At 47.7% G+C, this 27,770-nt stretch overlaps 2 protein-coding genes across 2 annotated transcripts in view; one reads left to right on the forward strand and one right to left on the reverse strand.

The window, feature by feature from the left end:
- On the reverse strand, nucleotides 1-27,524 carry Ttl (tubulin tyrosine ligase). Its single transcript, XM_050134247.1, has 7 exons — nucleotides 27,186-27,524; nucleotides 24,266-24,344; nucleotides 15,097-15,329; nucleotides 12,177-12,312; nucleotides 11,053-11,322; nucleotides 8,176-8,319; nucleotides 1-3,012 (listed from the first exon to the last, which is right to left on the reverse strand). Exons 1-7 carry the CDS (start codon nucleotides 27,340-27,342, stop codon nucleotides 2,901-2,903), a joined length of 1,131 nt encoding a protein of 376 aa, XP_049990204.1. The 5' UTR covers nucleotides 27,343-27,524; the 3' UTR covers nucleotides 1-2,900.
- Nucleotides 27,341-27,770, forward strand: part of LOC126494948 (uncharacterized) — a 36,604-nt gene continuing 36,174 nt past the window's right edge. The window contains exons 1-2 of the mRNA XM_050132524.1: nucleotides 27,341-27,384; nucleotides 27,434-27,667. Of these exons, the coding sequence (XP_049988481.1) occupies nucleotides 27,341-27,384; nucleotides 27,434-27,667 (278 nt within the window). The remainder of the gene's footprint in view (nucleotides 27,385-27,433; nucleotides 27,668-27,770) is intronic.

A 27,770-nucleotide genomic window follows, 5' to 3' on the forward strand; every position in this document is an offset into this window, starting at 1 on the left:
TGCTCATAAAACACTTTATAGCATCGTTGACACTGTGGATCCGTGGATCCCAGCCGTTTCCAGCGCTCCCCAATGTCCCGTGCATGCGAGTGCCATTCCAAAGAGCTATAGATGCTCACCATCAGCTGGTGTGCACGCCAGCTCCTGCTCCACTCTATCTCACAACAGAGGCACTTAGATATTCTTGGCAAAATGGACTTTATAATTGCCGTTGAAGTCAAGTGTGAGGGGAGGGGCTTTTCTCCCATAATTAATGAATAACTCTGATACATAGCATTAGATTTATTGGTTCGTGTCTGTTTACGTTTGCTATTGAGGACTTAATAAACTGCTTGTATAAACGAAAGCCTGTTTGATTTTCCAGATGCCTGGATGAGAAGCAAACTGAGAAACTGCTTGGCCAATACCTTACACTGCAAATATTTATGTCAATATTTGGTTGTTCTAACAGAATTGTTTGCTTCAGAGTATTTTTTTTTTTTGAGCCTTCATCCTTAAGTAATTCTTCCAAGGTAATAATGTGTTTCTTCTGCTTCCCAAAGAATGGTTCAAGGCACCTCAAGACATAGTGTTCCCCGAGGTTCTCATTCAGTCAGCCACAGGTGGGAAGGGTCATCGACTTTTGAACTCCATGGGAATCTATAGCGTGTAGTCGGCACTGAGAACCTTGGACCAAAGGCCCTTGAGGTTGTCCCTGGGCCAGGGGATGTCTCCTCCATGAGATAAGAAGCTAAGGCACAGCGAGGTTATTTGGCTCGTGTGACATTGTGCAGTCAGATGACAGAGCCAAGAGTGGAATCAATATCTCCAAATAAATAACCCCCTCCCCCAGCAATGGGCACTTACACCAACTAACCATGAAGACTTACCAGGGAGCTAGACATGACTGTCTGTGCCAATGACACCATGGAATGGCACAAAACAGTTCAGAGCCAACCTTCCTACTCGGTGGGAAGTGAATGCATAAATAGTTGAAGCTATGTGAGGGATGGACTCAACCCTTCCCATTTCCCCTTATACAGATGTTACGGATTTGTTCAGGTTTCTGACAAAACCTGTCAGGGCTCATAAGGACTCAATGACATCTGCTTTGCCAACTCTGTCCCCATAACAGGTAAACACTTTAAATGACCCTGTGATTTGGGTCTAAGAACATACACAGACCACCTTGCTTTCTCCATCGCTGGCCCACCTGGACTAGCCAAGGGCCCAGCACCCTCTACTCTCCCAGTGAGAATGTATCTTCCCCATACATGGCTAACCTCTCTGCCTTCTCAGAAGTTCCTCAGCGCTAACCCATCAGCTGTGCTGGGCCGCAAGAACTGTCTTAATAGCAAATGTTTTACTTCGCTCTGGGTGCCAACTTTAACCATATTCTAGGCAACCATGGCATCTCTTGACCCTCTAATCCCAGGTTCTCATGAGCTGGGACTTTCTCTACTTCCGCATAAGGCGTTGTGCCATGCAAGGATACATGTAATTAATAATCTCATCGTCCCTTTCCTCACTGTAAGTCCCACCTCTCACTCTATCTGAGGAAGAGACACTTTCTCCAGCTCTTTTGCACAAGTCTCGCCTGACTGCAGAGCACACCAAGGAGATGCACACGAAGCAGCACACACCAGAAGAAACACACGCCGCTCCGGGAAGAAGGGAGCTTCTGCTGCCTGCTGTGGTTTCCAGGACAGTGAGAGAGAGCCTATCGACTCAGCTCATACTGAACACGCGTGACATCTTCCCTTGATTCGGAGTGGGCTCCCGAGGAGCCTGTAAGATAGATGTGTGATATGGAAACCCATCTCATGGTACACTTCTGTTGACACGGGAAACTATGAACAGCTCCAAAAAACTTCTTTCTCACCCAGGCAGGACACACCCTCAATTCAGAGGGCATCTCCCCTGTTACCTACATGCTTAAACAGACAGGGCTCTTTCTGGAATGGACCTGGGCCTCCAGGCCCTTGGAGCCGAGGAGGACAGATATGGGGAGAGAGCTACAAGGTGAGGAGGATAGGGAATGGAATTCTACCTTCCCTGACTCCCAGAGAGGATTGTTACAACGGTTCAAAGGTGGGGAGGGGGTGACAGAAAGAGAAATTGCAAAGCTGCGTTCAGAATTCCGATAAATCAAAGATAACTGAGGCTCATGGTACTTCAGGGACTCCCGCCCACCCACACCGTGAAGTAAAGTAAGATATCATGATTTGTTTTTTTCTCTCTTTCTCTCTCATGCTTATTGATGCTTGCAGATTCATCAGGCCTGGTGCTTTTTGTTTCTAAAACATGCAGTGAGCAAAATATACTGTTTGGTGCCCACAGGACCCCTGACAGGTGCTCACTCACAGGCCACCAGGAAGGTGACAAGCAAGAGGCCATCACTGATGGGCCAGTGCACAGCATGGACTATGCTGCATGCTCGTCCAGAGTTTGGTGGGACATAGTGTCGAAGAGGGGATGTGCAGGGAGCATGTGGCAACCTCATGCTTTAAGGTCCAGTCTGTGTCCAATGAGGCTGCACTGGACACAGCGCTAAGGCACTAAAGCTGCAGCAGGTGGGGCGGACACCACTCAGAGGTCTCTGGGCTGCACCCTGAGGAGGAGAGAGCTCTGCTCCCTGTACCACCCAAGGCCAGAGACTGTTCAAAGGCTGAGATCACACCACAACCAAATCCCTGGTTCCTGCCCTTTGGAAAAGCGTTCGGTTCTCCCTCTCAGTGACTCCTTCAGCTTCCTAAGGTCTCCGCAGCGCCACCTGCTCTCCTGCAGCTGCCTTCCCTTCACGCGCTCTTCTGCACATCCGTTCCCCAGCATGCCTTGATAAGGAGCAGTCCGGTCAGCTCACGGTCCTCCGGAGCAGGATTCCACACATTTCCCAAGGCGGCTCTGTACCTCCCGGTCCTTCACAGCTTGATGAACGCAGCCGGCTGTGGCACCTGCTCCGTGTCCGGGGGTGGGAAGACGCTGGATATGGCTATGTCCACGATTCCCTGGCACAGTTCTGCATAGAGCTTCCTGAAATAAGTTGTTAAAGATATCACTGAGCGTGCTCATCAAAGTGCAAGAGAAAAGTCTAAGCTGGCTATGGTGTGTGTGTCGGGGGCAGGTGGGTTTCAATGAGGCTCTGCCCTGAAAATGCCATCATATGACACCTGGGTAAAACTTGACTCTGTAAGTAAAGTACCAACAAGAGGCTCTGCACACTGACGAAACATGTAAAGGCGGTATTTACGTATTTTAAAAAGGCCTTGATGGGAATAAAACCAACAACTCCTGCTGACTAGCGGAGAAGGCGGTTTCAGGAGCGTCACGAGCCCTACCTTGTCTGTCTGTGATGGAGTACGTGGAGGGGTGGACATCGTCCAGGAAAATCCCCACCTTTTATGGGAGAAGGGACACTAGCGAAGACTGAGACCGACAGCTAAGATGGGACCCGGGAAATAGAGTAGTGAGACCAAGAACTGACGACAGCTTGGAAAAGTGAGGGAGGAGGCAGTGGGTCCGAGGGGGGGAGGGGGGCTGTGTGAGTGTGCAAGCTGGTGTGAGAGAAGAGAAAGGAGGCTGAGCGTGCATGCTAGTGTGAGAGAAGGGGAGGGAGGCTGTGAGTGTGCACACTGGTGTAAGAGAAGTAGTGTGACGGGAACATAGCCTGTACCAACAAGACAGAGGAACTCAGGGTAACCAGGATAGGCAGAAGTGGAAAGTGGAGCATTGTGGAGCAGTGTGGGCAGTGTGGGGCAGTGAGGGGCAGTGTGGAGCAGCATGGGGCAGTGCGGGGTAGTGTGGGGCAGAGTGGGGCAGCGTGGGGCAGTGCGGGGCAGTGTGGGGCAGTGCGGGGCAGCGTAGGGCAGTGCGGGGCAGTGTGGGGCAGAGTGGGGCAGCGTGGGCAGCGCGGGGCAGCGCAGGGCAGAGTGGGGCAGTGTGGGGCAGTGTGGGCAGTGCGGGACAGTGCGGGGCAGTGCAGGGCAGTGTGGGGCAGCGCGGGGCAGTGTGGGCAGTGCAGGGCAGTGTGCTGTAGACTCTCCAAGGCCCAAGGTAGTAGGCTCAGTGGGTTTAGCCTCCTCCAGGGCAACAAAGCCCACCATTTTGTTTCCTGTGCTGTGGTTCCAATCAGCACCCCAGAGCTTTCCCTCCAGTGCTGCTGACCATTAACAACCGCAAATGCAAAGCAGAAGACATTGGGAACAGGGAGGCTCTGCCTGATTTCCCTGAGGGACTCCATGGGCACCATGAGTCCCCAGAGCCAGCTGCTTGGGAGTGCGGCTTAGAGCAGGCAGAAGCCCCCTGCCCCTTCCCATAGCTTGCTCAAGAAGTGTTGAGAATCCAAGCCAGGTGGTGGTGGCACACGCCTTTAATCCCAGCACTTGGGAGGCAGAGGCAGGCGGATCTCTGTGAGTTCGAGACCAGCCTGGTCTACAAGAGCTAGTTCCAGGACAGGCTCCAAAACCACAGAGAAACCCTGTCTCAAAAAAAAAAAAAAAAAAAAAAAGAAGTGTTGAGAATCCAAGTGTCCAAATCCAAGGGCAGGAGGGAGTCCAGGGCAGTCAATCCAGGCCCAGGGTCTTAGCCATTCTAATTCCCAGAAGATGCTGTGTCCCACCAGCCAGGAGGAGGTCCTCTTACGTTGTTCCCATCCCTGCTGTACAACGACATGCCCACCAGCAGCCTCCCCATCACAGAACTTCCTCTCCCGCCCCTAGCCCCTAGGCAGCTAGGTCTGCATTTCACCCTGTTTTAAGACCTGTGGGAAACCATGCCTCCAATTCTTTCTTAGGGAACCCTAACTGCTGGCTAAACCTCACCTGTCCTGCTCCTTCCTCTCTCCAGCCCAACTCCCCAGGCCCTCTGTTTACACAACCAAGGCCCATTTTTTAGCAGTTTAGTATCCAAATGATTCAAGCTCCCATTTCTGAAGGGACAGAGACATGGAAGCCCTTCTTCCATTAAGGGTGTTAGTTCGCCAAGAACCACAAGCCATAAAAATGCACCGTGCACATAAATGACTACTGGGAGCGTCTCCCACGGGTAGAGCTGGAGCAAAAGAATGAAACAGACCAGTCAAGGTGGCCAGGCCAACCTGTATCTTGAACACTGGTGACAAGAGGAAGACTTAGTGTGGCACAGGTGTCTCATGGCCACCAGGCCATCACTGAAGCTCAACTCTAGGGGGTCCACACATAAAACCATGGCACTAGAAGAATTTGGGTTGGCATGTAAGGTTTGGCATAACACAAAGAAACCTCCGGAGTTAAGCATTACAGTCATAGCTAATAGAAAAACAATCTAAAGGCATCTCTACTTAGATAAAACCCAAGCAATTATAAATCAGGAGCTGCCGGACTGGTAAGACACACAGAGGGAAAAAAGGCACTTGCAGCGTACTGGTGACAACCTGAGCTTAGTACCCTGGACTCACGTAAAGGCGGAAGAGAGGACTGGCTCTACAAGGCTGCTCTCTGGCCTTCACACACATGCTGTTGCACAGGTGTCCCCGTACACACACACACACACACACACACACACACACACACTAAAGAGGGAAAAAAATGAGTGAGAAACACTGTTAACCAGGAAGCATAGTTTGCTTATTCAGAGAATACAGACTGAGAACTGGGTGGCAGGCACAGGGCCAGGCTCAAAGATTCACAAGTCGGGCTGGAGAGATGGCTCAGCGGTTAAGAGCACTGCCTGCTCTTCCAAAGGTCCTGAGTTCAATTCCTGGCAACCACATGGTGGCTCACAACCATCTGTAATGAGGTCTAATGCCCTCTTCTGGCCTACAGGCATACATGTAGAAAGAATGTTGTATATATAATAAATAAATAAATATTTAAAAAAAAAAAAGATTCACAAGTGACCAAGAAAAGCAAGGCTGGGACATCAGAGTGTGAACAATTCCATAAAGAAAACAAAAACTAGTTTTTGATTGATGGCAACTGAGGTAATGGAAGAAATGGTAAGGCTTTGCATAGAGAAAGTTGGAGCCGTGGTGAAGGAGACAGGGACGCCACAGAAAGCAAAGACCGCAGGCAGGTAAGAGCTGTCCTGGGGAATGGAACCTGTGACAGAGCTGCAGAGGCAGGCGAGGCAGAAGCTGCACGGGCAGAAGGGAAGTGTGGCTTCTATTTTCTCACTCAGGCTGTGCTGGGAAGGAAGGATTTTATAGGGGCAGTGCAGAAATAGACATTCTGGTAAGGAGGCTCTCTGCGAACGTCCCCCAGTGATGGAATGGGACTGGCAGAGAACCTGAGGAACGGAAGGCTGGAGGCAGAGTCAACAGGACCCGTGAACTGAGGGCTTGGGAGCAGTAGGCAAGCTCTTGAGAAATGGCATCCCCTCTATTCCCTCCAGTCATGGAAGAGTCTGGAGAGGAGGACAGGGGTGGTGCTTCCTAGGAGACCCACAGACATCCTCACTGGATCTGGGGACGCAGGAGGAGACGCTGTCTAGAGTTCAGGAGCGGCATTAACTCGACGGCTTTATTATGAACAATGAGGCGGAGCAGAGAGCCAAAGGCCGTCCGGAGCCAGAACCTGAGGTCCTTGGTGAGGAAGAGAGAGTCCAGCTTGCTTGCAGCCCCCTACACGGCCTCATCTGATATACAGGGACCAGAAGCAATGGAGAAGAAAGATTCAGCAAGAGGGAGACAGCCGCCTCCAAAGCTGCCACAAGGAAATGAGGACATAAAGGGGCTGTTAGGTCCTAATGGTGGATTTGTCATTTCAAGGAATGCTTCCTGGACAAAGATAAGGTAGCGCCTGAAAATGCTGTAATTCAAAGATTGGTCCATGGAGAAGCCAGGTTGGGGGGCGTACTCACTGGAGCGGGGTGCGGCTTCGTGGAGAAGCAGCTGGAAAATTGATGCAGGCAGTGGTAATGGAGCCTCCCCAGGAGAGAGAGGGGGGGTATGGAAAATGAAGAAGAAGGCAGGAAGACATCAGGCGGGGAGGATGGGCGGAGCACTCTGGAGGACCGGGTCTTTGGTAGAAGAGGCAGGAAGAAACACTGGCCGCACAGCTGTCAGTGCTGAAGGGAGAACTGAAGAAAAGCACCTGCTAACTCCACTCTCGGCATCTCTCGTGGGCACTCCTCCGATCTCAGTTCCGGCCATCGCCCTGAGAGGACCGTGTGTTAAGTCATATCCCCTGTGACGTTCTTCTCCACTAGAAAGCTCGTCTCAGTTTGTAACCATATTCACCTGGTCCTTTCCCTTCCCCACACCCACTGTGGGACCTGGACGCTCAGGCAGAGCCTAAGGGGCACCTGCTGGCTGCAGGGTCTGGAAAAACGCAAGCACATCATTTACTCCAGCCCCCAAGTGAGTGGCGAAGGCCTGGCCTTTGAACTAACGCGTGTCCACACTGTCCCCTGTGGGTGGGGCTTTCTCCTAAACCATAGGAAAATCACCTCAGCTTCAGAGGTGGACACGAGATCCATGGAAGGTTCCCGACATGGTAAGAGTGAATCTTCAGAACATCAGACAATCAAGGGGGAGTTATACCCTCATGGCTGCCTGTACAAGAAGTCCAGCTCACACAAAACACCAGGCAGGAGGAAGAAGACGTCTTCCTGCTTCTGGGGGCAGCGTCTCCCCAGCTGAGCATCTAAGCACAGACAACCCAACACAAAGCAAGGTCCCCACGTCCCTTTGGACAGTCTCTGTACTTTGCACTGAGCCCTACTGCCTTGCATCCTCGCTCTCACCTCCTGCCTGGGAAGCCCTTGAATTTCACTGTCTCTTCCTCACGGGGTCCAGCTTATTCGACCTGCCACATGAACATGGCGGTGACAGGATTTCTCTTACAATTTGGGATGTGGGGGATTATTTTTGTTATTACTTGGAGGCAGGATCTCACTCTATAGCCCAGGCCATCCTGGAACTCACTGATTATAACCCAGGATGGACTTGAACCCACAGTGATCCTCCTGCCTCAGCCTCTCTGGTGCTGAGATTACAGGTCTCACTCATTATACCCAGCTTAGTCTTGTTTGATACCCTGGTGGCATGGACAGCCAGGGAAATGGCTCAGCTAAGCCCTTCTGCCAGGTCTCTAATGGACTGCCCTCACTGTGACAGCTTCCCTGGCAGCAGTCACGGGGTCCATACGTCAACCTGTCAGACTACCCAAGGTGCGCATCTGACTTCCAGTTGTTCAACACAGGCGGGTTTGGGCTTACTGAGCACACGCAGGGGCACCGTTGACCTCGATGAGCCAGACCTTCAGCTCCTCGTCCACCATGAAGTCGAAGCCAAAGAGCTGGAAGCTCTGGTAAGGGAGGTGCCTGGTGCTGATGGCCGGCTCCACACTCAGGAGGCAGCTCCTGTGAAGGAAAAAGGGGGAGAGCTCGCTGAGAATGGAGTGGTAGGGGCAGACGGAACACAGCGACTATGCCTGGAAGATCTTACACTAAGCGTGCGTAAAAATCGGTTTCGCCTTACTTATCGTTTTCAATGGATAAATTCTTCTGATTACTCAAGAGAAGGCTATTTATTAAACAACTTGTTAGGGACGCATGCATCGCTCCTGTTCTTCCAGGTCAAAGCGGCCAGCTCAGGCCCTACTGTGGGCAGCTCAGCACCAAGCCACCGTGCATCTCCATCAGCAGTGCTGACGTCACTAGCTGTTACCATGGCTGTTTATGTATCACGGGTGGCCAGTGAGCCCCAGACATCCGCCTGTTTGTGCGCCCGCGCCCGGTGCTGGAGTCTCAACTCTGGAGACGGAACTCGGGCTCCTCAGGCTCGTCCAGCAATGGCTTCACCAACTGAGCCGCCTCTCCAGACCACGCCCTGGATTTTGCCACGTGGAAGGTGCACTGGCATTTGTTGGGAAATGCCAGCTAAAACAGGAGTTGCAGAAAGAAAGCTGGGCAGCATTGGTGTCTCTTGTGAGCTCCAGATCTACTGCCAACTACTGTTAATGGACCACCCAAGATTACAAGTATTCAAACTAAATATTGAAATATAGCACAGAATTCTTATTAGCACTGACTACCATTTTTTAATTAGATTTTTTTTTTTTGTTTTTGTTTTTTGTTTTTCAAGACAAGGGTTTCTCTACAGCTTTGGAGCCTGTCCTAGAACTAGCTCTTGCAGACCAGGCTGGCCTTGAACTTACAGAGATCCTCCTACCTTTGCCTCCCAAGTGCTGGGATTAAAGGCGTGCGCCACCACCGCCCCGGCTTTTAATTAGATTTCAATAACAGAAAGAAGTTAAAATTGAATCTTACAAATATACTGAGTAAATAGAGGAAGTTTGTCCTTGTGATTGTACACTTTACTCAGGTAACTCTTCTTAATTAAAATATATTTGAAATACTAAAAATAAGAAAAAGTCAGAAGTTTGACGAAACAGGACAACAAGAGAAAGAGATAAAAAAGCAAGAAGTACAATCCGATCTGACACACTAAAACCAAACTGCTGGGAGGTTAGGAGGAATAATCCTCGGCAAAGGGTTTCTTCGCCATTAGACGCTGCAGGCAGTGCACCTTTTTTTAGCTGGAGTGGGAGTCAACAGGAGGCTGGCTGGGGAAAGAGAAAAGCTGAGAGCCCTGAGCAACACTCAGGAATGGCACAGCTGCACTGCAGGGAACGACCAGCAGGGGGCAAGGAAGCACCCACTAAACAGTGCCTGAAGTCCAGATTCCTTCTGCATATTTAATTTTCTGAATAGGGATTCTAACCATCTCCAACCTGTGACTACCAGAGAACCTAACAAGTAATAATTCTAGACAAAGCATAGGTCTATATCATAAAAAATAAGAAGAAATACAAAACGATAAGTGAACAAAAATAAAACATAAGAAATAAAACCCAGATGTCTGTCAACTGCTTAAACTCTGGAGTAGTCACACAATGGAATAGCGACTGCTGTGTAGATCAATACAGTGACATGATGTCGGCAAGAGCTGAGCTCAAAGCAGGAGGCACAGTGCAATCCCAGTGACACCATTTAAGACAAGGTGCCGGAATCAAGGTATGCCTACTATAAATATTTTATATCATGATCCGTATGATCATGGTTAGTGAGTATGTGTATAACTTAAAAAACTCATTGATCCATACTTGGGGGTATTATGTTTCATTTTTTTAAAAGCACTAGGTTTTGTAACCTATAATAAAGAATACTACACTAAAAAACTATTTCTAGGTAGACTAGGAAATCAATCAAGAGGCAAAAAGACAATAGGAATAAGTCAGGAGCAGTAAATACAGATACAACATATACTACTAAATACAAGATACGCAGACAGGATCCCTACAGCTGGCTGTCTAGCTAGAGCAGATGAAATCAGTGAGCTCTGGGTTCAATGCATTTAAGGTACAGGCTGGCCTCCACCCACACAAGCACGCATGTGAATCCACACGTGTGCATAGGCACCTGCACATCCACATGCAGACACATACCTATCTACACCTGCAAAAAATAAAAATAGATAAATAAAAGGGAAGCCAGACATACAATGTCCCCATGAACATAATGAAATTATGGAAAATCCACAAACACCTGGGTAATAAACAAAACTGTTTATATCACACAAGGCAGGTTGCAAGAAATAGCGAAAATAAGAAGATTTTGCTACGATAAAAATATAAACACAACCTCATATAATCTCTGGAATGCAGAAGAAATTTAGAGACATTGAATGGTTTATTGTTACAAATGTCTGCATTTGTCATTTTAACAGAAACATCTCAAATCAATTATCTAGCCTTCCGCCCTGAATAACTAGTAAACGAAAAACAAATTTCTCAAAGAGCAGACAGGAGACGATAACAAAAATCATGAGAAACAAAATAAAAAGGCAGCAAATAGGGCCCAAAGTTGATTTTAAAGAAAGATTTAATCCATCCAAGTAAACTAGAGAGAAGAAAAAAATTACCGATATCTAGAACAAATGAAGTGTCATCACCACAGACAGATTCTACGGATGTTAAAACGAAAATAAGAGGAAATTATAAATGGTTTAGGTCCATTATTAGACAGTGTGAGTGGGAAAAACCCCTTCCCACAAGAAGAAACAGATAAATCAAAAAGGGCCAATGAACTCACCTTATGATGTGTTTGATCTGCGGCAAAATGCTGCTTTCTAAGGTGGTGTTCAGAGCGCTGCTGAGGTACTGGTTGAACTCCTCAAAGAACATTTCATTGCCTTCTTCGTATTTGCCGTAGTTCTTGGAGAACTCTTTCTGGATGCAATGATTGGTCAGATGGCAGGTCTTATCTTGGAAATTGTCGACGTGATAAGGTTCTGAAGCCGTGCGCAGCACGCCCTCTCTATAGAGGTAGATGTTGTACTGATGGTCAACCAGGACCCAGCTTCTGCAAGCCAGCAAACACATGGTTTTATTTAGATCCGAAGTTTTTTTTTAATTAATTTATTTATTAAAGATTTCTGTCACTTCCCTGCCACCGCCTCCCATTTCCCTCCCCCTCCCCCACCTCCCTCATCAGCCCAAAGAGCAATCAGGGTTCCCTGCCCTGTGGGAAGTCCAAGGACTACCCACCTCCATCCAGGTCTAGTAAGGTGAGCATCCAAACTGCCTAGGCTCCCACAAAACCAGTACGTGCAGTAGGTAGATCCGAAGTTTTTATACATAATCTCACACCTTGATTTATTTGTTTGTTTTGGAACAGGGTCCTACTGTGAGGCCCTGGCTGGCCTGGAAATCTCCTTTTAAGAGATCTTCCTGCCTTTGCTTCCTGTGCTGGGATTAAATGTGTGTGCAACCACCTGGAGCACACCTGGAATGTTTGCAGGGATGAGACAGTGAAGGAGGTTCTAAAGTCATATAAGGCGAATCGTGAGCTAGACAAAACAATGGGCGGATTAGCACCATGATGAGGCAAATCAAGTTTTCACCATAAATAATGAGAGACTTGCGTTCCTTTCAGAAACAAGGAAGGCTATGGATGTGTTTGAGGTTAACCAATACACATAAACATATGTGTATGACATGTTTGCCTTTTTGCATCTTGACTGGTACTATAATCTTAGTAACGTTTTCTCGAGGGAAGAACTCAAAGGGAAGTAGCAATAACGTTGAGAGGACCAGCTCTGCTCGGCGTGGCAACACGCTGGATACAGCCAAACGCTGGTCACCTCATCCTCTCACCAGATCCTAACACACTCTGAAAAGGCGACTGAAACCAAGGCTGTGGACAGCAAACATTACCGAATGTCAAACTTGCGGTGACCAGGCTCAAGGAGCAGAGGGCGCTCGAGGTATTTCTGGATCACGTGCACTTGACCTTGGTTGTCTATGAAATCCAGAAGCTCCGTGGCCTCGGAGGAGATGAGGATGCCTTCACCTGGGAAAACAGAAAGTGACACCATGAAGACCAGCCCTGCCTGTTCCAAGAGGGACAGTTGCTGCCCTAGAGAAAGCCAAGAAGGCAAGGGCACCAAAGTATAAAGGTTAGGGCACAGACATAAAGCCGTGTGCCCCATGGCACAGCCAAGAAGACTGAAGGCATAGCCACCAGGTCCTTTACCCACACGAGTTATCTCCAGCTCTACCTCTCTTTTAAGGACAGTTATTGTCAATCTGATGAACTCTAGAATCGCCCAGCGGCTGTGCCCCTGGGCACCCTGTGCAGGGCGATTATCTTGAGTCCATTATCTGAAGTGAGCAGATCCATCTTCCTTGCGGAGGGGACCGTTCCCCGGGCAGGGGATTCTGGGCTGTAGATGGAGACGGGAACTGACCAGCACACACACACTGCTCGGTCTTCAGACTGCAGAGGCAATGTGACCAGCTGCTTCATGCTCCCGCTGTCCTTACTTCCTGGGCACAGTGGACAGTACCTTGGATTGTGAGCTAAAATGAGCCCTCTCTCCCTCCATCCTCCCTCCCTCCCCCTCCCTCCCCCTCCCTTCAGGTGCATTTTTATCACAGCAACAGGGAAAGAATGGAAGACAAATGCTTTTGTATTCATCAAGAAATCAGGTGGACATATATGTTTGGATCTACTTTTGAGTTTTTAATCCTGTTTCGTGGATTTATGCTTCTGTCCCTTCACCACACTGCAGTGTCCTGGGCACTACAGTGATACGGTACACCTTAATATTACCTGAGTGAGTGGTTCCACTTTATCTTTTTCAAGATCATTATGGTGGCACAGGCCTTTAATCTCAACACACAGGAGGCAGAGACAGGCAGATCTCTATGAATTCAAGGCCAGACTGACTACAGAGTAAATTCCAGGACAGGCTCCACAAAGAAAGCAAAGCTACAGAGAAACCCTGTCTCACAAAACCAAAAAAAAAAAAAAAAAAAAAAAATCGCTGAACCTACTATATGGACCATCATCTAGAACACCATAGATACCTAATCTTCCAAGTCCCCTGTTTACCACCAGAACCAAAAGGTAGTAGAGGTACAAGAGAGAAGCAGGAGCAGGTGAGGCCTGCTTGTGGCAAGAATTCACTGCACCCATCTTCAGAGGATTCCCAGGGATGCCTTCCGGTCCTATGATTGGTGAAAAGAAATTGGGATCCAGTAGACCAGGGACAGAAATTAGTAATACAGGGCAGGGGGTCTTACAAACCATGAGAAAATAAATTCAAGATACAATGGTTTTAAAAAGAGTGCATGCCAGTAGTTATGAAGGAGACTGTGTGCTTATTACATTGGAGGCTTCTTTGTTTTAAGCCTGAAGTTGATATTATGAGCCTTGTCCCTTTCTAGGCATCCACTCTACACATGTATCGAGTGCCTGTGTAGAGGGTACAGAAGCAAACAAGACATAAAGCCTGCATTTACACAGGCTTAGAATGTAGCAAGGAAATGGCCCACTGTGTGATACACTCCTGGGAAGACACGAACACACACAGGTGAAAGACACAGAAAACAGCGGGTATAGACGCCACTGTAGACCAGAAGAGCCTTCTCTGATGAGGCAGTGTCTGAGCTGATGGAGACACATTCCAGGTATCGAGGCAAATTTATCTGTGTATTTGAGAGATCCAGAGATCTTTGTGTCTACAGCACATTGTGCATGGCCAAGAATAGGAGATGACATCAGAGACGTCAGGAAGTGTCCAAGGGGGCGGGCTCCCACCAGGACTCTGGAGCCATCCTAAATGCATTAGGAAGTAACATGATCAGATTTGCGTCTTGAAATCAGCACTGCCTGGCAAGATGAGAGCCGGCTGAAGGTCACACTGCAGCTGCTGGCCCGAGAGAAGAGTAGCTTCCACCTAAGAGCGGGAGTGGCAGAAACATAAAACCTAACGCTGAACGTATTTTGAAGCGAGCCCTGGTATTAATGCACTTGGTAGAGATCGTAAAGAAAAGGAGGAGCTGAGATTTGGGGCTTCAGAGACTGTGTGCACAGTGGGGTCACACATTAAACAGGCAATGGGAAGGAGCGGGCTGCAGTGGGCAAGCCGGGAAGGATCAGAAAAGTTCCATGTCAGACGATTTGAGCTTGAAATGCCTTTTAGAGACAGCGAGGGTACCACTAGTCCAGAGCTTAAAGCGAAGACTTAGGCGATAAACGTTTGGGAGGCTCCAGAAATCTCTAAAGGGCTGTGGCCGGAGTTCAGTGGGCAGAGTATCTGCCTAGCATACATAAAGCCCCGGCCAGGTTCCATCCCTAGATCCCAATAAAACCAAGCGTGGGAGTGGGATGCCTGTAATCCTAGCACTCAGATTGACAAGAACAGCAAGATCAAGAGTTTCAGGTCATTCTCGGCCACTTAAGAGAGTTTGAGGCCAGTCTAAGGTTACATGAGACCCTCTTTCAAAAAAAAAAAATGTTTTCTAGAAATAAAAACTGGACATGGTCTCTGATCGTGATGACGGAGTGAGGCCACTCACCTAATACATCAGTCAGGGCCTGTGAAACAGCCCAGTGGGTAAAGGCGTTTGCTGTGAACCCTACCAATCTAAAGTCAGTCCCTGGGACCCATACGGCGGAAGGAGAGAACCAGCTCCTGAAGGATATGCTGACCTCCACACGCACAGCGTGGCATACGTGCCACTCTCAAAACAAAGGAATCAATACATCCTTACATCCTTAAGACCCAGCCTGCCACTGCAGGATGCCGAAGAGCATCCCACAAGTGACAGGGTGGCAATGGTAACTTACCCTTGGCACCAGCTGATGACTTTGCAATCCAAACATTGCCTTCCCCATCCTCTTTCTTTCTGTTATAAGAAGCCAGGAAGAATTCTCTCTCATCCGTCCTGGTGTTACTGACCGGAAGCTGGATGCCATTCTGCGCGGGAGCGACCGGTGTCTTGAGGTTAGTTGGATAAATCACATAGGACTCAGGGAACCATGTGCAGGACTCAGACAGCTCGGGACTGGTCTTGACTAGCCTGGCAGATGACAGAGGGTCAGTCTCCGTTCCCAGGGAGATGTCACCTTGCTCAGAAAGGCTGTTGCTTCCCCCTTAAGCTTCTCCAGAAGCCAACACCCAGTCTGGTTTCCTCTCTATTTGCTCTTAGGCTGGAAGGTCAGGCCTCCAACGCATCACACTGTCTGGCATGGCTCCAAAGCCACATCCTGGTTAATTCAAAGGCTCATGGCAGGCTGGGAGTATAGGACACTCGGTTTAATCCTCAGCATCAAATACACCAGACTCGGTGGTGCATGCCTATAATCCTAGTATTTGAGGGGTATAAGAAGGGAGGTCGGAAGTTCAAGGTCTAGAGACCAGCATGAACTACGAGAGACCCTCACTCGAGACAAACAAAAACAAAACAACAACAAATCCCCACAAGGCTCAGAATTGAACTCGTTTTAAATGTATCTCTATAAAAACTCAATGCAACCCTAAACTGAAAGGTGTTTCAACTAATATGTTATATTAGCTAGATCCAAATGAAAAAGGGAGCAGCCCGTTAATGGCGGCTCTGGGAGGCAGAGGCAGATGGATCTCTAGAGTACAAGGCCAACCTTGTCTACACTGAGAGAGAGAGAGAGAGAGAGAGAGAGAGAGAGAGAGAGAGAGAGAGAGAGAGAAAAGAAAAATATGTGAATAACTAGCAAAAATACTATCTTGGCGCAGCTGAAAAATCTAGGGGAGAAAAACTATTAAATCTAATTACTCAGTCTAAATTGTCACTGTGTTTTAAGTTCTTTATTTCTTGCTTTTATCTCAGGCTGTTATCCTGGCAGAATAAAGAAGGACTCCTTCCGATGGGACACAGGACAGGAGAGGACCCAGGGAAACGCCTTCTGCTCTTAGAATGAGAAAACACCACAGAAAACAGAGTCAGGCCCTGGGCAGGGCGCATAAACGCGAGGGCTTCCTACTGCACCAGCTCTCCAGCCACTCCAGAGCTGGGGCTTCGAGAACCTGTTCCAAACAAAGAACTGAGTCAAAGAGATGTGAGGTTCCCACATTACACGTGTGCAAGGCCCATCCAGGATGCAAACTCCAAACTCCCAGGTCCTAACATTAACCCTGTCCCCAGGTCTGAATCGTCGGGTCTAACCAGGACAAGGACCGGCCTCCTGGGGCTGCATGCTCTCTTCTACCTAGTACAGAACTGCTTATGTGAGTTCTGTATCAAGATTCCTCTACAAAGTCCAGTCTGAGCAAATAGCTAAAACAACATTTTAAATTAAGATTTAAAAAATGGCTGGGTAAAGCACTTGCGGCGCAAGCGTGTGAAGCCTGGTGCATGGAAGGCCGCACGCTGTGATGTGCGCTGGGATCCCAGAGCCGGATAGCCAGTCTCAAAACACTTTTGGTTTTTCTACACAGGGTTTCTCTGTGCACCCCTGGCTCTCCTGGAACTCATTCCGTAGGTCAGGCTGGTCTTGAATACATAGAAATCCACCTGCCTCTGCCTCACAAGTACTGGGATTAAAGGCCTGCGCCTCCACGCCTGGATAGTATTTAAGATTGACACCTGATGCCTGGGGTTACTCTCTGGCCTCCATACACATGGTTATTAGCACATTCCCAAACAAACACACACACACACAGAGACAGAGACAGAGAGAGATTTTAAATAAAGCCATTTTAACAACAAACAGGATTTGAAAGTTTCTTCAGGGCTGGAGAGATGGCTCAGTGGTTAAGAGCATTGCCTGCTCTTCCAAAGGTCCTGAGTTCAATTCCCAGCAACCACATGGTGGCTCACAACCATCTGTAATGAGGTCTGGTGCCCTCTTCTGGCCTGCAGACATACACACAGACAGAATATTGTATACATAATAAATAAATATTAAAAAAAGAAAGTTCAATCAAAAAAGACTAAGAAATATAAACCAACAAGCTTCTAGCTCCCTGGATGAACTTTACCCCTGCGCCACTGTCCTGTACGGTCATCAGGGTCACGTACAACCAGTGAGCATTTGAATGGCGACCAGTAAGACTCAGGAAGTAAACTATGAACTATATCTAATTTTAATCAGAAAACGAATGCACTGTGCGAATGTTTTTCCAGTAAGTACACCTGTATTGACTGAGCAGGCTAGCATTTCCTTTAGTACTGCACTGCGACACTCAGGTCACACACCGGTGTTCTTCACACGTGGGTGCATCACTGTTCTATCCAGGAACAAGAGATTAATTATTCAGCTCAAGCAATGCCTTGTCCCTGTGCACGGAGGAAATGGTATACGTTTACTATACAGTGAGGAAGGCTAGTTATGTGCACCATGAGGGGCATCTAAGGTGGAATGTGGTCATTTTTCTAGTTTAAAAAATAAATATTGGGGCTGGAGAGATGGCTCAGAGGTTAAGAGCACGGACTGCTCTTCCAGAGGTCCTGGATTCAATTCCCAGCAACCATATGGTGGCTCACAGCCATCTGTAATGAGATGTGGTGCCCTCTTCTGGCCAGCAAGCATACAGACAGAACATTGCATACATAATAAATGAATAAATAAATAAATTAATTAATTAATAGGGGGGGCTGGAGAGATGGCTCAGTGGTGAAGAGTATTTGCCATTCTCGCAGAGGACCTGGGTTTGGCTCTCAGCACCCACATGGTGGTTCACAACCATTTGGAACTCCAGTTCCAGGGGATCTGACACTCCTTGACCTCTTTAGCACCATGTGCATGTGGTACACACACATGCAGATCAAACACTCATTCACATAAAATAATAAGTAAATAGCGACAATTTTAAGATTAAAAAAGGTGTATGATTAAGAAATAAGAGGGACACAAAGCTGAGGAAATGTCCAGGAGAGTAAAGAGAAAACTGAAAGTGCAAGTGAAACACCTGGAAAAGGACATGCCACAGATTCACCAGCAGTGCCAACTGCTCTCTTCACGGCCCAGGAAAATGAAAAAGCAGTCTGTTTGGTAAAGGCAACATTTTCAGCAAAGAATATTTGATGAACAATTTTTCCTCCACAGTCAAAAAAGAATCAATACTTTCGGTGGTTGAGATCATAAGTACCTAACCTAAGCATTATCTTTTTTAAAAATTATTTTACTATATTTAAGTGTGTGGGGTGTGTGTGTGTGTGTGTGTGTGTGTGTGTACATGTGAGTGCATGTGCCAGGGGAGAGCATAGGCTCCCCTGAACCTGAAGGGCAGACATGGTTGTGAGCTGCCCCCTGGGTGCTGGCAACCAAACTTACATCCCCTGAAAGGGCAGCGTGTGCTCTTAATCACCGAACTATCTCACCAATCTCTGAACAAAAACATTAAACATTTCTTTCCCCTAGGAAAGCCTTCTATCACTGAGCTACATATTCCCTGGCCTGCCAACAACTTCTTAACAGGATCTCAATTTATAACTATAGCTGGCCATAAAATAGCTCCCATTCTTACACAGAACGAAAACCACTGCACATGGACAGATGATGAAATACATCATTTTAAGGAAAAAAGTTTGAAAAGATATTGTGCTGGCCAGTTTTAAGTCAACTTGACACAAGCCAGAATCACCTGAGAGGAGGGCGGGCGCCTCAGCTGAGAAAATGCACCCGTGGTAAGATCTGGCTGTAGAGCATCTTCTTAGGGATTGATGGGGGCGGGCCCAGTCCATTGTGGGTGGGGCCACCCTTGGGCTGGTAGTTCTGAGTTCTGTAAAAAAGCAGGCTGAGCACATCATGAGGAGCAAGCCATAAGCAGCACCCCTCCATGGTCTCTGCATCAGCTCCAGCCTTCAGGTCCCTGTCCTGTTTGAGTTCCTGTCCTGACTTCTTCCATGATAGACTACAATGCAGGCACGTACACCAATAAACCCTTTCCCCCCAAGCTGCCTTATGTCATGGTGCTTCATTACAGCAATAGTAACCCTAACTAAGATAGATTTTTTCTCATTTTATAGTTAATCCCCAAGTAGCCATTTGCTACAAACTCTAACATCAAAAATTAATTGGAAAAATTAAAAAATATTAAAGTTTTTCTTAGCCTTATGTAAATTATGATATAAGCAGATGTTGCCCAATTAATGCTTTGGGTAAGCTTATATGAAAAAAAAATATTATCAAAGTTCAAAGTTTAGTCTAAATAATGTTTGTTGAACTCATGATATAGGCATCTTTTAATATTTTGCATCTGTCAAAGAATTTCATCTACATGTAAAAAATGAGTTTCTGTCATAAGAGACACAACTTCAGAGACTGGGTTAAAGTGTGGCTTTACTGGGATGATGACATAGGCCTCCTTTTCACCTCATGCCACCATCCAGTGCTACTGGAAACATTTGCTTCCCTGCACCTGTTGAGATAAACTGGACACATTGTTTCCCCAGGCCCACTCTGGATAAAGTATAATGGCTACAGCTGCCCTGCTGGCTCAGTAGACACTTGCAAACATCCTGTCACATGAATCACCAGTTCAGGAAAAAAAAATAAAGAGAAGACAGCTATCTTAATGAGTATTCTCTGTCAACACTCTTTGGTGGGGAGCAGAAAGCATTTTCCTGTATTAACTCCAATTCATTCCTATGTTCCTGAAGTAGAAATACTTGCCAAGTCATTATTTTCGCCCAGTAAGCCATTATTTCATTCAGTGTTCATTGATTTTTAAATGGCAGTATTATATAAATCTCACATATGTTCACAGTATACATACATGATCTAAATTTATAGATCAAGGAAGACTTTGTAATCTACCCATACACATATGACAATTTGTGTTCCAATTTCATATCACGTTAATAATCATCACCTTACATATTTTATTGTGCAAAAAAAGGCAAAAGATTTTACTAGCAATGGTATTGTGAATGTTGGCTGAAAAACTAAAAAAAAAATTGAAAATATGTCAAACATAACTTAAAGGTACTTTTCAATGTGTTAAATACCCCTTTAAGTTCAATATTTGTTTTGTTTTGGTTGTTTTTCGAGACAGAGTTTCTCTGTAGTTTTGGAGCATGTCCTGGAACTAGTTCTTGTAGACCAGGCTGGCCTCAAACTCAAAGAGATTCTCCTGCCTCTGCCTCCCAAGTGCTGGGGTTAAAGGCGTGCGCCACCACCGCCTGGCTCCCAATATTAGAAAATTGTCTGACATAAATTGGAATTCAGTTAATGGGGACTTTTTTTTTTTTTCAAATGATTTGCTTTTGTTGTTGTTTTTTTCAAGATAGAGTTTCACCATCTTGAAGCACTAGCTGTCCTGGAACTCGCTCTGTAGACCAGGCTGGCCTCAAACTCATAAAGATTTACCTGCCTCTGCCTCCCTCCGCCATCGCCCAGCTGCACCACCGATATGTTTTTGCTTAGCATCCAAGCCAACGTTTTTTTTAAAAATTAATCCATTTTGACAACATATATATGAATATTAATGGAAAGATTTGCTTGATGGTCCAGCTATTAAGAATCTTGTACATATATTGGAACAACTTGGGTATGGAAATCTACTTTTTTGTTTGCTGTTTGTTTGTTTGGTGTGTGTGAGAGAGAGCGAGACAAACTCTCATGTAACCCAGGCTGGCCTCCTTGGGACTCTGTTATGCCTATTAGGTGAACACTCTCCCAACAGAGCTGCATTCCCAGTTCTAAATCTACTTTTCAACCATAGTTTTATGAAATCTAAATTCAAATAAAGGGTTTCCAGTGAAAATGCAACCTCTGAACTAAGACATGATACAAGCATAAAATACATGCCAGACTTTGAAGATTTAGAATGAGAAAAATATAATTCATTTTTTTATATTAATAACACATCAAAAAGACAATATAGATTAGGGTGTGAGTTTTTGTGGGGGCTACTTTTTGTAATGTTGGGGATCAAATCCAAAGCTTTGCACATTAAAAGCGAGTGTTCTACCAACAAGCTGCACCCTAACCCCTACTGTCTTGGTTGTGGTTACTGTTGCTGTGATGAAACACCACGAACAAAAGCACCTTGGGGGTAAAAGGGTTTGTTTCACTCACAGTTCCATGGAACAGATTATCCAAAGCAATGATTGCAGGAACTCAAACAGGGCAGGATCCTGGAGGCAGGAGCTGACTCAGAGGCCATGCAGGGGTGCTGTTTGCTGGCTTGCACCTCGTGGCTTGCTCAGCTGGCTTTTTTATACAACCCAGGACCGCCAGCCCAAGGATGGCCCCACCCACAATGGGCTGGGCCCTCCCCTAACAATCACTAATTAAGAAAATGCCCTACAGCTTAGACATTATGGAGACATTTTCTCACTTGTGGCACCCTCCTCTCAGATGACTTTATCTTGTGTCATGCTGACATAAAACTATTCAGCACCCCCATAATTTGGATTTATTTGCTAAATAAAACAAATTGACTTGACGACACCTGTTCTTTATCCCCGCTGTTTTAGGTCTAAAGCTACACGTGGGACTAGCGTCCTCTTTCCGTTGGGCAGTGCCGGTTTGTAAGAGGATCTTGGCTTGGAAGCCCTAACTTCCAGTTCAGAGCCACGGCTGAGCTCTGCGTGAGGTCCTCTGCATTTCTTCCCTTCCTTCAGCAGCCAGTTCGGGAAGCAACTGTGCAAGCATAGGTTTATCCACAGCTGCAAGGGAGTGATGCTCAGAAGGGGAAAAGCCTGCCACCCTGCCAGAAGATAAAAAAGGCCTTCAAGGGCTCTAGGCTTCATGGGTTCTTCGAGAATTTCTGGCACTCCCTGAAGCAGTGGGAAGAAGGAACAGGCTGTCCAAGATTCAGCACAGAACCCCGTCAAGGTTCTGGGAAGCCCTCTCAGGCATGCCTGGCCAGACTGATCTATTTGTACAGATCGGAACCCTCCTGGCTCAGTATGAACTGCTGTGGCCTTGGAACCCACAGCTGATACCCCCACTTCACAGGTCCAGTCTATGCCACAAAATGAGAGCGCTCACCATCTAACTGTCCAGCATCCCTCCACACCATGCAGTCACTACAGGCAAACACACTGCAGAAGGAAGCCAGCGGCTCCTGGAATTGCCACAGCCCCTGGCAGAACCCTTAGAGAACAAGGAAGCTGCTGCTGATGGTGATAACAGTCACCATTTACAAGATATCATTACAGAGAGGGGTATTCTCATCACCTTGTAAACCCTGGGAGTCAGGGTGGCGCTGTCCAAGGTAGTAGACCTGGTCATGACTCCAGTCCTGTTTTCTCTGACTCATTACAGGTATTGAATATGCAAATATGCAAAACACTATTATTTTTATAGCATCCTCTGCTTCCTACTTATAAAAGCAAAATTCTACTTTTGTCTTTATGACTCTGTGTGGGCATGTTCACATTCCAAAGAGTGTGGGTGCCCACAGTAGCCAGATGAGCTAATCAGAGGCAGTTGTGAGCTGCGTATCGTGAGTGCTGGGATCCTAACACAGCTCCTCTGGAAGGGCAATATGTGTGTTCTTAACTCCTGAGCCATCTCTCCAGACCTGGTCATTTACATCTTAGACATAAAAAGAGCACATTGGCCAGGTAGTGGCAGCATACACCTTTAATCCCAGCACTGGGGAGGCAGGAACAAGGGGATCTCTGAATTCAAGGTCAGCCTGGTCTATAAAATGAGTTCATACAGGCAGAGCCATAACGTAGAGAAACCATGTCTAAAACAAACAAACAAACAAACACATCATATAAAGACTTTAGGAAGCCTCACTCTCTTTTAGGAGTTACTGCTAACTCATGAAAACCCATCCCAGAGAAGAGAGACAGGAAAGACACCAGAAACACCACATCCAAAAGAAAAAAAAACAGAGATGTAACCATACACACTCAATCTCTTAGGTACAAAAGAAACATTAGCAAGGAAAAAGAGCATTTTGTGTTGGATCCCATCTCCTAGTGTCTCTATGTGAAGGCTTGCTGACTATTCATACACGTTTACAAACAGCAGAGAAAGAGTCCAGGAGACCTACTATAGCCCTGATCTTAGGGACCAGACTGAGAGCTTCTGCGTGAACACGGCAGCATTGACGACCATGACGACCAGAGTTGCAGTTAGGTACAACCATTGCTCTTACAGAGAAGGAAGCTAAAGCACAAATACCTGTGTGTAGCAGACCCTTGTGCTGCATCCACTTACCCAGTCGCCTAGTTTAACCTCACAATTGCTTTGTGAGGGAGGTATTCAGGCTTGAGAGATGAGGAGATTTGCCCACTAATTAGATTCCTCAAAGAGCTGAGATTAATCCCAAGCAGCTAACCACTCTATACTGCTGAATTCTTCCACCTTATAATACCACACTTGTGCTATCTACTTATACCACAGTGGCTCAGAGAGGATGGCTGTTGCACTCATGTGAGTATCTTCTGAGCACCACCCCCAGCTGCTTGAGAGTCTTCTGAGGAGGCTTGCACACCCTTCTCCAGGGACCACAAATGCTTGGCAACTTAGCCTCCGCCCCAGCCCCTTCCCCACAAGAAGAAAGCATGGGAAAGCTTCTAGGTGAGCAAACGCCAAGAAAAAGTGGAACTGCTCCTGACTGACACATCGACAGATGCGTCACCTTGCTTCAAGTGTGACAACTCTGAGATGACATCCGCCTCAGAGCACTGGGGTAGGACTTCAGCTAAAACTACCTCTCAACTCACTCTGCCCCCTCGTGTGCAGATGGGTCTGCCTTGAGTCTCTTCCAAGAAATCACTGACATTAGAACCCCCCTTCCGGAGAGCCAGGCTCTGCTTCTAGGGAGCCTCACCTAGGAGACAGGCAGGCTTTAGCAAGTCATACACAGCAACGCCTTAAACTTGTAATCAAAGCCACCCAGAAGAGCCCGCAGCCCTGATTTCTGTTGACTTTGAAAACAGTACACACACTCCCCCCCCCACACACACACACTTAAAATAATCCCTTATCTTGGCCTAAGTGCTTCAGGATGACAGCTGAAATCATTTTATAGAAAACACCAAAAACGGAGGTCTTGGGGAACACTTACTTCACTAAGGAAGCTTTTCGGCACAGTTTGTCCGCCCCCCTGTAGTAATTCACCAGCTGTGCCAGCCCGGGCTCGTGACCTACGAGGAAAGAAGAGGCTCAGAATGGAAAGGGAGCAGGTGCAGACGACAGTGTCAGGAGCAGTGTGCAGAACAGGTGTGCCAGGCCCAGCTTTCCTTCTGTGTCCCAAGGTCCCTCTTCCCCTCACTATCCTATGGTCAATACCGCAACAGCAACACTGACATGCAGGTCCGCTGGGATGTGGCTGCCTTCCTTCTTATTAGGAGAGCACCGGGTGCTTTTTTTTTTTTTTTTTCATTTCTCCTTGGTCCTAACATAGCTCTCTCTTAGCTGAACACACCTAGGCCTGTAACCCGCTGAACAAGGCTACTTGCATACAGCCATACATCCATCCCAACCTCACTTTCCCCAAAACATCAAAGAAGGCAGCAGAGTACAGCACATCTACCTCCAGGAGCTTCTAGAAGCCACTAAGAAGTAAAGGGGGTAGCAGAAAGGCCCCCGAGGCAATGTCGGAGCCCTGAGAACTTCTTTGCACTATTCACAAGGAAACATTTCAATAGCTCTTACTACAAAAGCCTTTCTAAAACCACAACAGGAAGCTTGGAGTACAGTGCATCATTACCACGTATGAGGCCACGGGTTCAATCCCCGGCATCATAAAAGATGAAATGAAATAAATGAAGATAAAAATTAGAAATAAAATGATATGGCCATGGGCTGGAGAGATGGCTCAGTGGTTAAGAGCACTGGCTGCTCTGCCAAAGGTCCTGAGTTCAATTCCCAGCAACCACATGGTGGCTCACAACCATCTATAATGAGATCTGGCACCCTCCTCTGGTGTGTGGGCTTACATGGAGGCAGAATGTTGTATACATAATAAATAAATAAATCTTTAAAAAAAATGATATGGCCAGGCGGTGGTTGTGCACACTTTTAATCCCAGCACTCAGGAGGCGGAGGTAGGAGGATCTCTGTGCATTCAAGTCCAGCCTGGTCTACAGAGTGAGTTCCAGGACAGGCTCCAAAGCTACACAGAGAAACCATTTCAAAAACAAACAAAAAGAGATAAAATGAAACAGCAAAAAATACATTTTATTTCAAAATAATTAACTCCCATCAAAATGCTTTGCATTTCCGGTAACAAAAGGTAAGATTTAAAAAAGAGACTCTGAGTTGGTGTCAGGGGTAACAAATAATTAATCCAACCATGGCACATAACCAAGTCAGACCTTTCAGACAGCATCTGGTTTTCACAGTCTTCCTGGGGAAGACAGGTCAGATTCACTGTTGACGGGGTACCTCCTCATCCCATTGGCCCTGGCCTTCCAGTGCTGAACATGACTCTGCTTTCTCCTTTGCTTTCATGCAGCCCATTTTAGACACAAAGTAAATACTCCCAACAGTGAGGGTGCAGAACCATTTTAGTTAAGAGGATGCACCCGTCTTTTCCCTAAAAATAAAATGTCGCTGGTCATCCGCTAAGTATATGGTGCCTTCTCAGGACCAGGATCACAAAGGGCTTCATTTGTCACCGTAGAAGCAAGGCCACCTACTCCTGCCCCAGTCTGAGCAGAGTCTTTGGGTGTGTTCTCAATACCAAGACTCTACCTAGGCTCGTACCATCAGGCATTGCCAAGTGCCAAGCGGAAGGGAAGTCAGGAAGGGAAGTGACAAAGCCAAGAGGGACCTCCTGGTAGTTGTTCCTGTACTCCTTCTGGGGAAGTTAGTTTTGGGGAATTTGCTTTGCTGAGCCCTTCCAGGGGAATTTGATTAACAAGCCTGTGTCCATGCTGAGATTTCTGAGGCTTCCAACCAGTCACTCCCTGGAGTCACCTTGCTACAGTGTAAACTTGTATAACAATGAAAAGTTGTCCCTGAACTATTTCAGTAAGGGTAAGCCTTAATGTACTTCATCCTTCAAGCCACCACATCTTGATGGGGCTGTAACGACACCCAAAAGCCTTAAACAAGCTTGCCAAACAGCCAGTTAACTCCAAACGGGCCTGCTTTCAGTCTAGTCTCACCCATCTCTGACCACACCTATTTCTGAAAACGCTCCCCTCTCTAGGGTACCCTCCAAGGTAGAGTCGCCTCTTCTCTGCTATCAATTCTCCCCTTCTGTCCTTGGAATACAACCGACTCCACCCCCAAGTGAGTTTTTGCAAAAAGAACCAGCAACCCAGAGAGAGGCAGGTCCTCCCCCAGATGACTGTGCAGTGAAGGACCCGTGAGAGCAGGCTCAAGTCTGTGGGATACTAGTTGAACCCATCTGGGCAACTTCTAGATTACGTCATTTAAACGGGAGTCGCTGTCCCTTCTTGCAGGAAAGTATGTGAAAGAAGTGGTACCAAGCCAGCTTCATGTGGATGAGGAGACCAAAGGCCATCCAAACTCCTGTAAAAACCATCATTAGTCGCACAGTTGCAAATGCACACTTTTAGTGCAGCTAAAAAGGTCTGAAATGGAACACCTCCGCACTCCCACCCTCCCCCACTCCCCCACCCCGCTTTAGGTTACTCAGTCTTTCCCAAATTTCCTGGGCCTCCCGGTAGCACAAGCCGCTGAGGGTTCGACAACGATAACTCCCCCTCCACACCCACACCGCACAAGGCGGAATGCTCGGTGGCGCAAAGCTGCAAGACGACTGCAGCGGGCGCAGGGAGGCTGGGGGACGAGGCCGACACTCCGAGACTTCGGGTGCAGGGCTAGGTCACTGTCAGCAGCCAGGGCATCCGCACCGAGGCTCCGTTCCGAATCCAGCTATGGGTTTAGTTTTTGCTGGATCCATTTTAGATCTGCCAGAGCGAGCAAGCGCCTAGAGAAGATTAATGACCTTAAAAACAAAAGCGCCGGCTTCCCGGGGCCGTGCGCGCAGCGGCCACGAGGGAAAGGCTCACCCAGTCTCCCGAAGGGCAGTCGGTTCCTCTCGCCCAGCATCAAGTTGAACCTGGGGTTGTCCCGCCGCAGCCTCTTCCAGTGGCCGGTGGCCAGCAGCAGCCGGGAGACCTCGGCGTAGACGCTGCTATTCTCATCGCGCACCACGAAGGTGTACATGGCGATGGGCCGCGCGCCCCGCAGCCGCCGCACGAGTCCAAGGCACGGCAGCCCAGCGTGATCGCTGCCCCAACCCCAGCCGTCTCCCTAGCTCCGGAGCCGCGCCTCCGGGTGCCCTCAGCACCGGCCCTGGGCTCCCGCGCCACCGCCCGCCCGAGTGGCGAGCGCCACCCGGACGCCGCGCCCACCGCCAGCGCCCCGCCCACGACCGTGATTCCGCGCGGCGCTCGGGGCAGGTCTGCCGGCCGCTGCGGCTGGAGCTCGGGTGCAGGGCCCGCCCCAGGGTGGCCGCCGCTCTGCTGGGTGCCAGTGGCGTGGGGCGCAGGTGTGGTTGCAATACACGCGAAGTGCGGTGGAGAAACAGAGCGGAATGATTTCAGCTGTGCCCGGGTCATAGCCTGCAAATATCCCTTTCTGCAGTCTGTCTG

The sequence above is a fragment of the Alexandromys fortis genome, unplaced genomic scaffold (assembly GCF_014885135.2).
Source record: "Alexandromys fortis isolate MF-2015 unplaced genomic scaffold, M_Fortis_MF-2015_v1.1 scaffold_6, whole genome shotgun sequence".
In the NCBI taxonomy this organism is placed as follows: domain Eukaryota; kingdom Metazoa; phylum Chordata; class Mammalia; order Rodentia; family Cricetidae; genus Alexandromys; species Alexandromys fortis.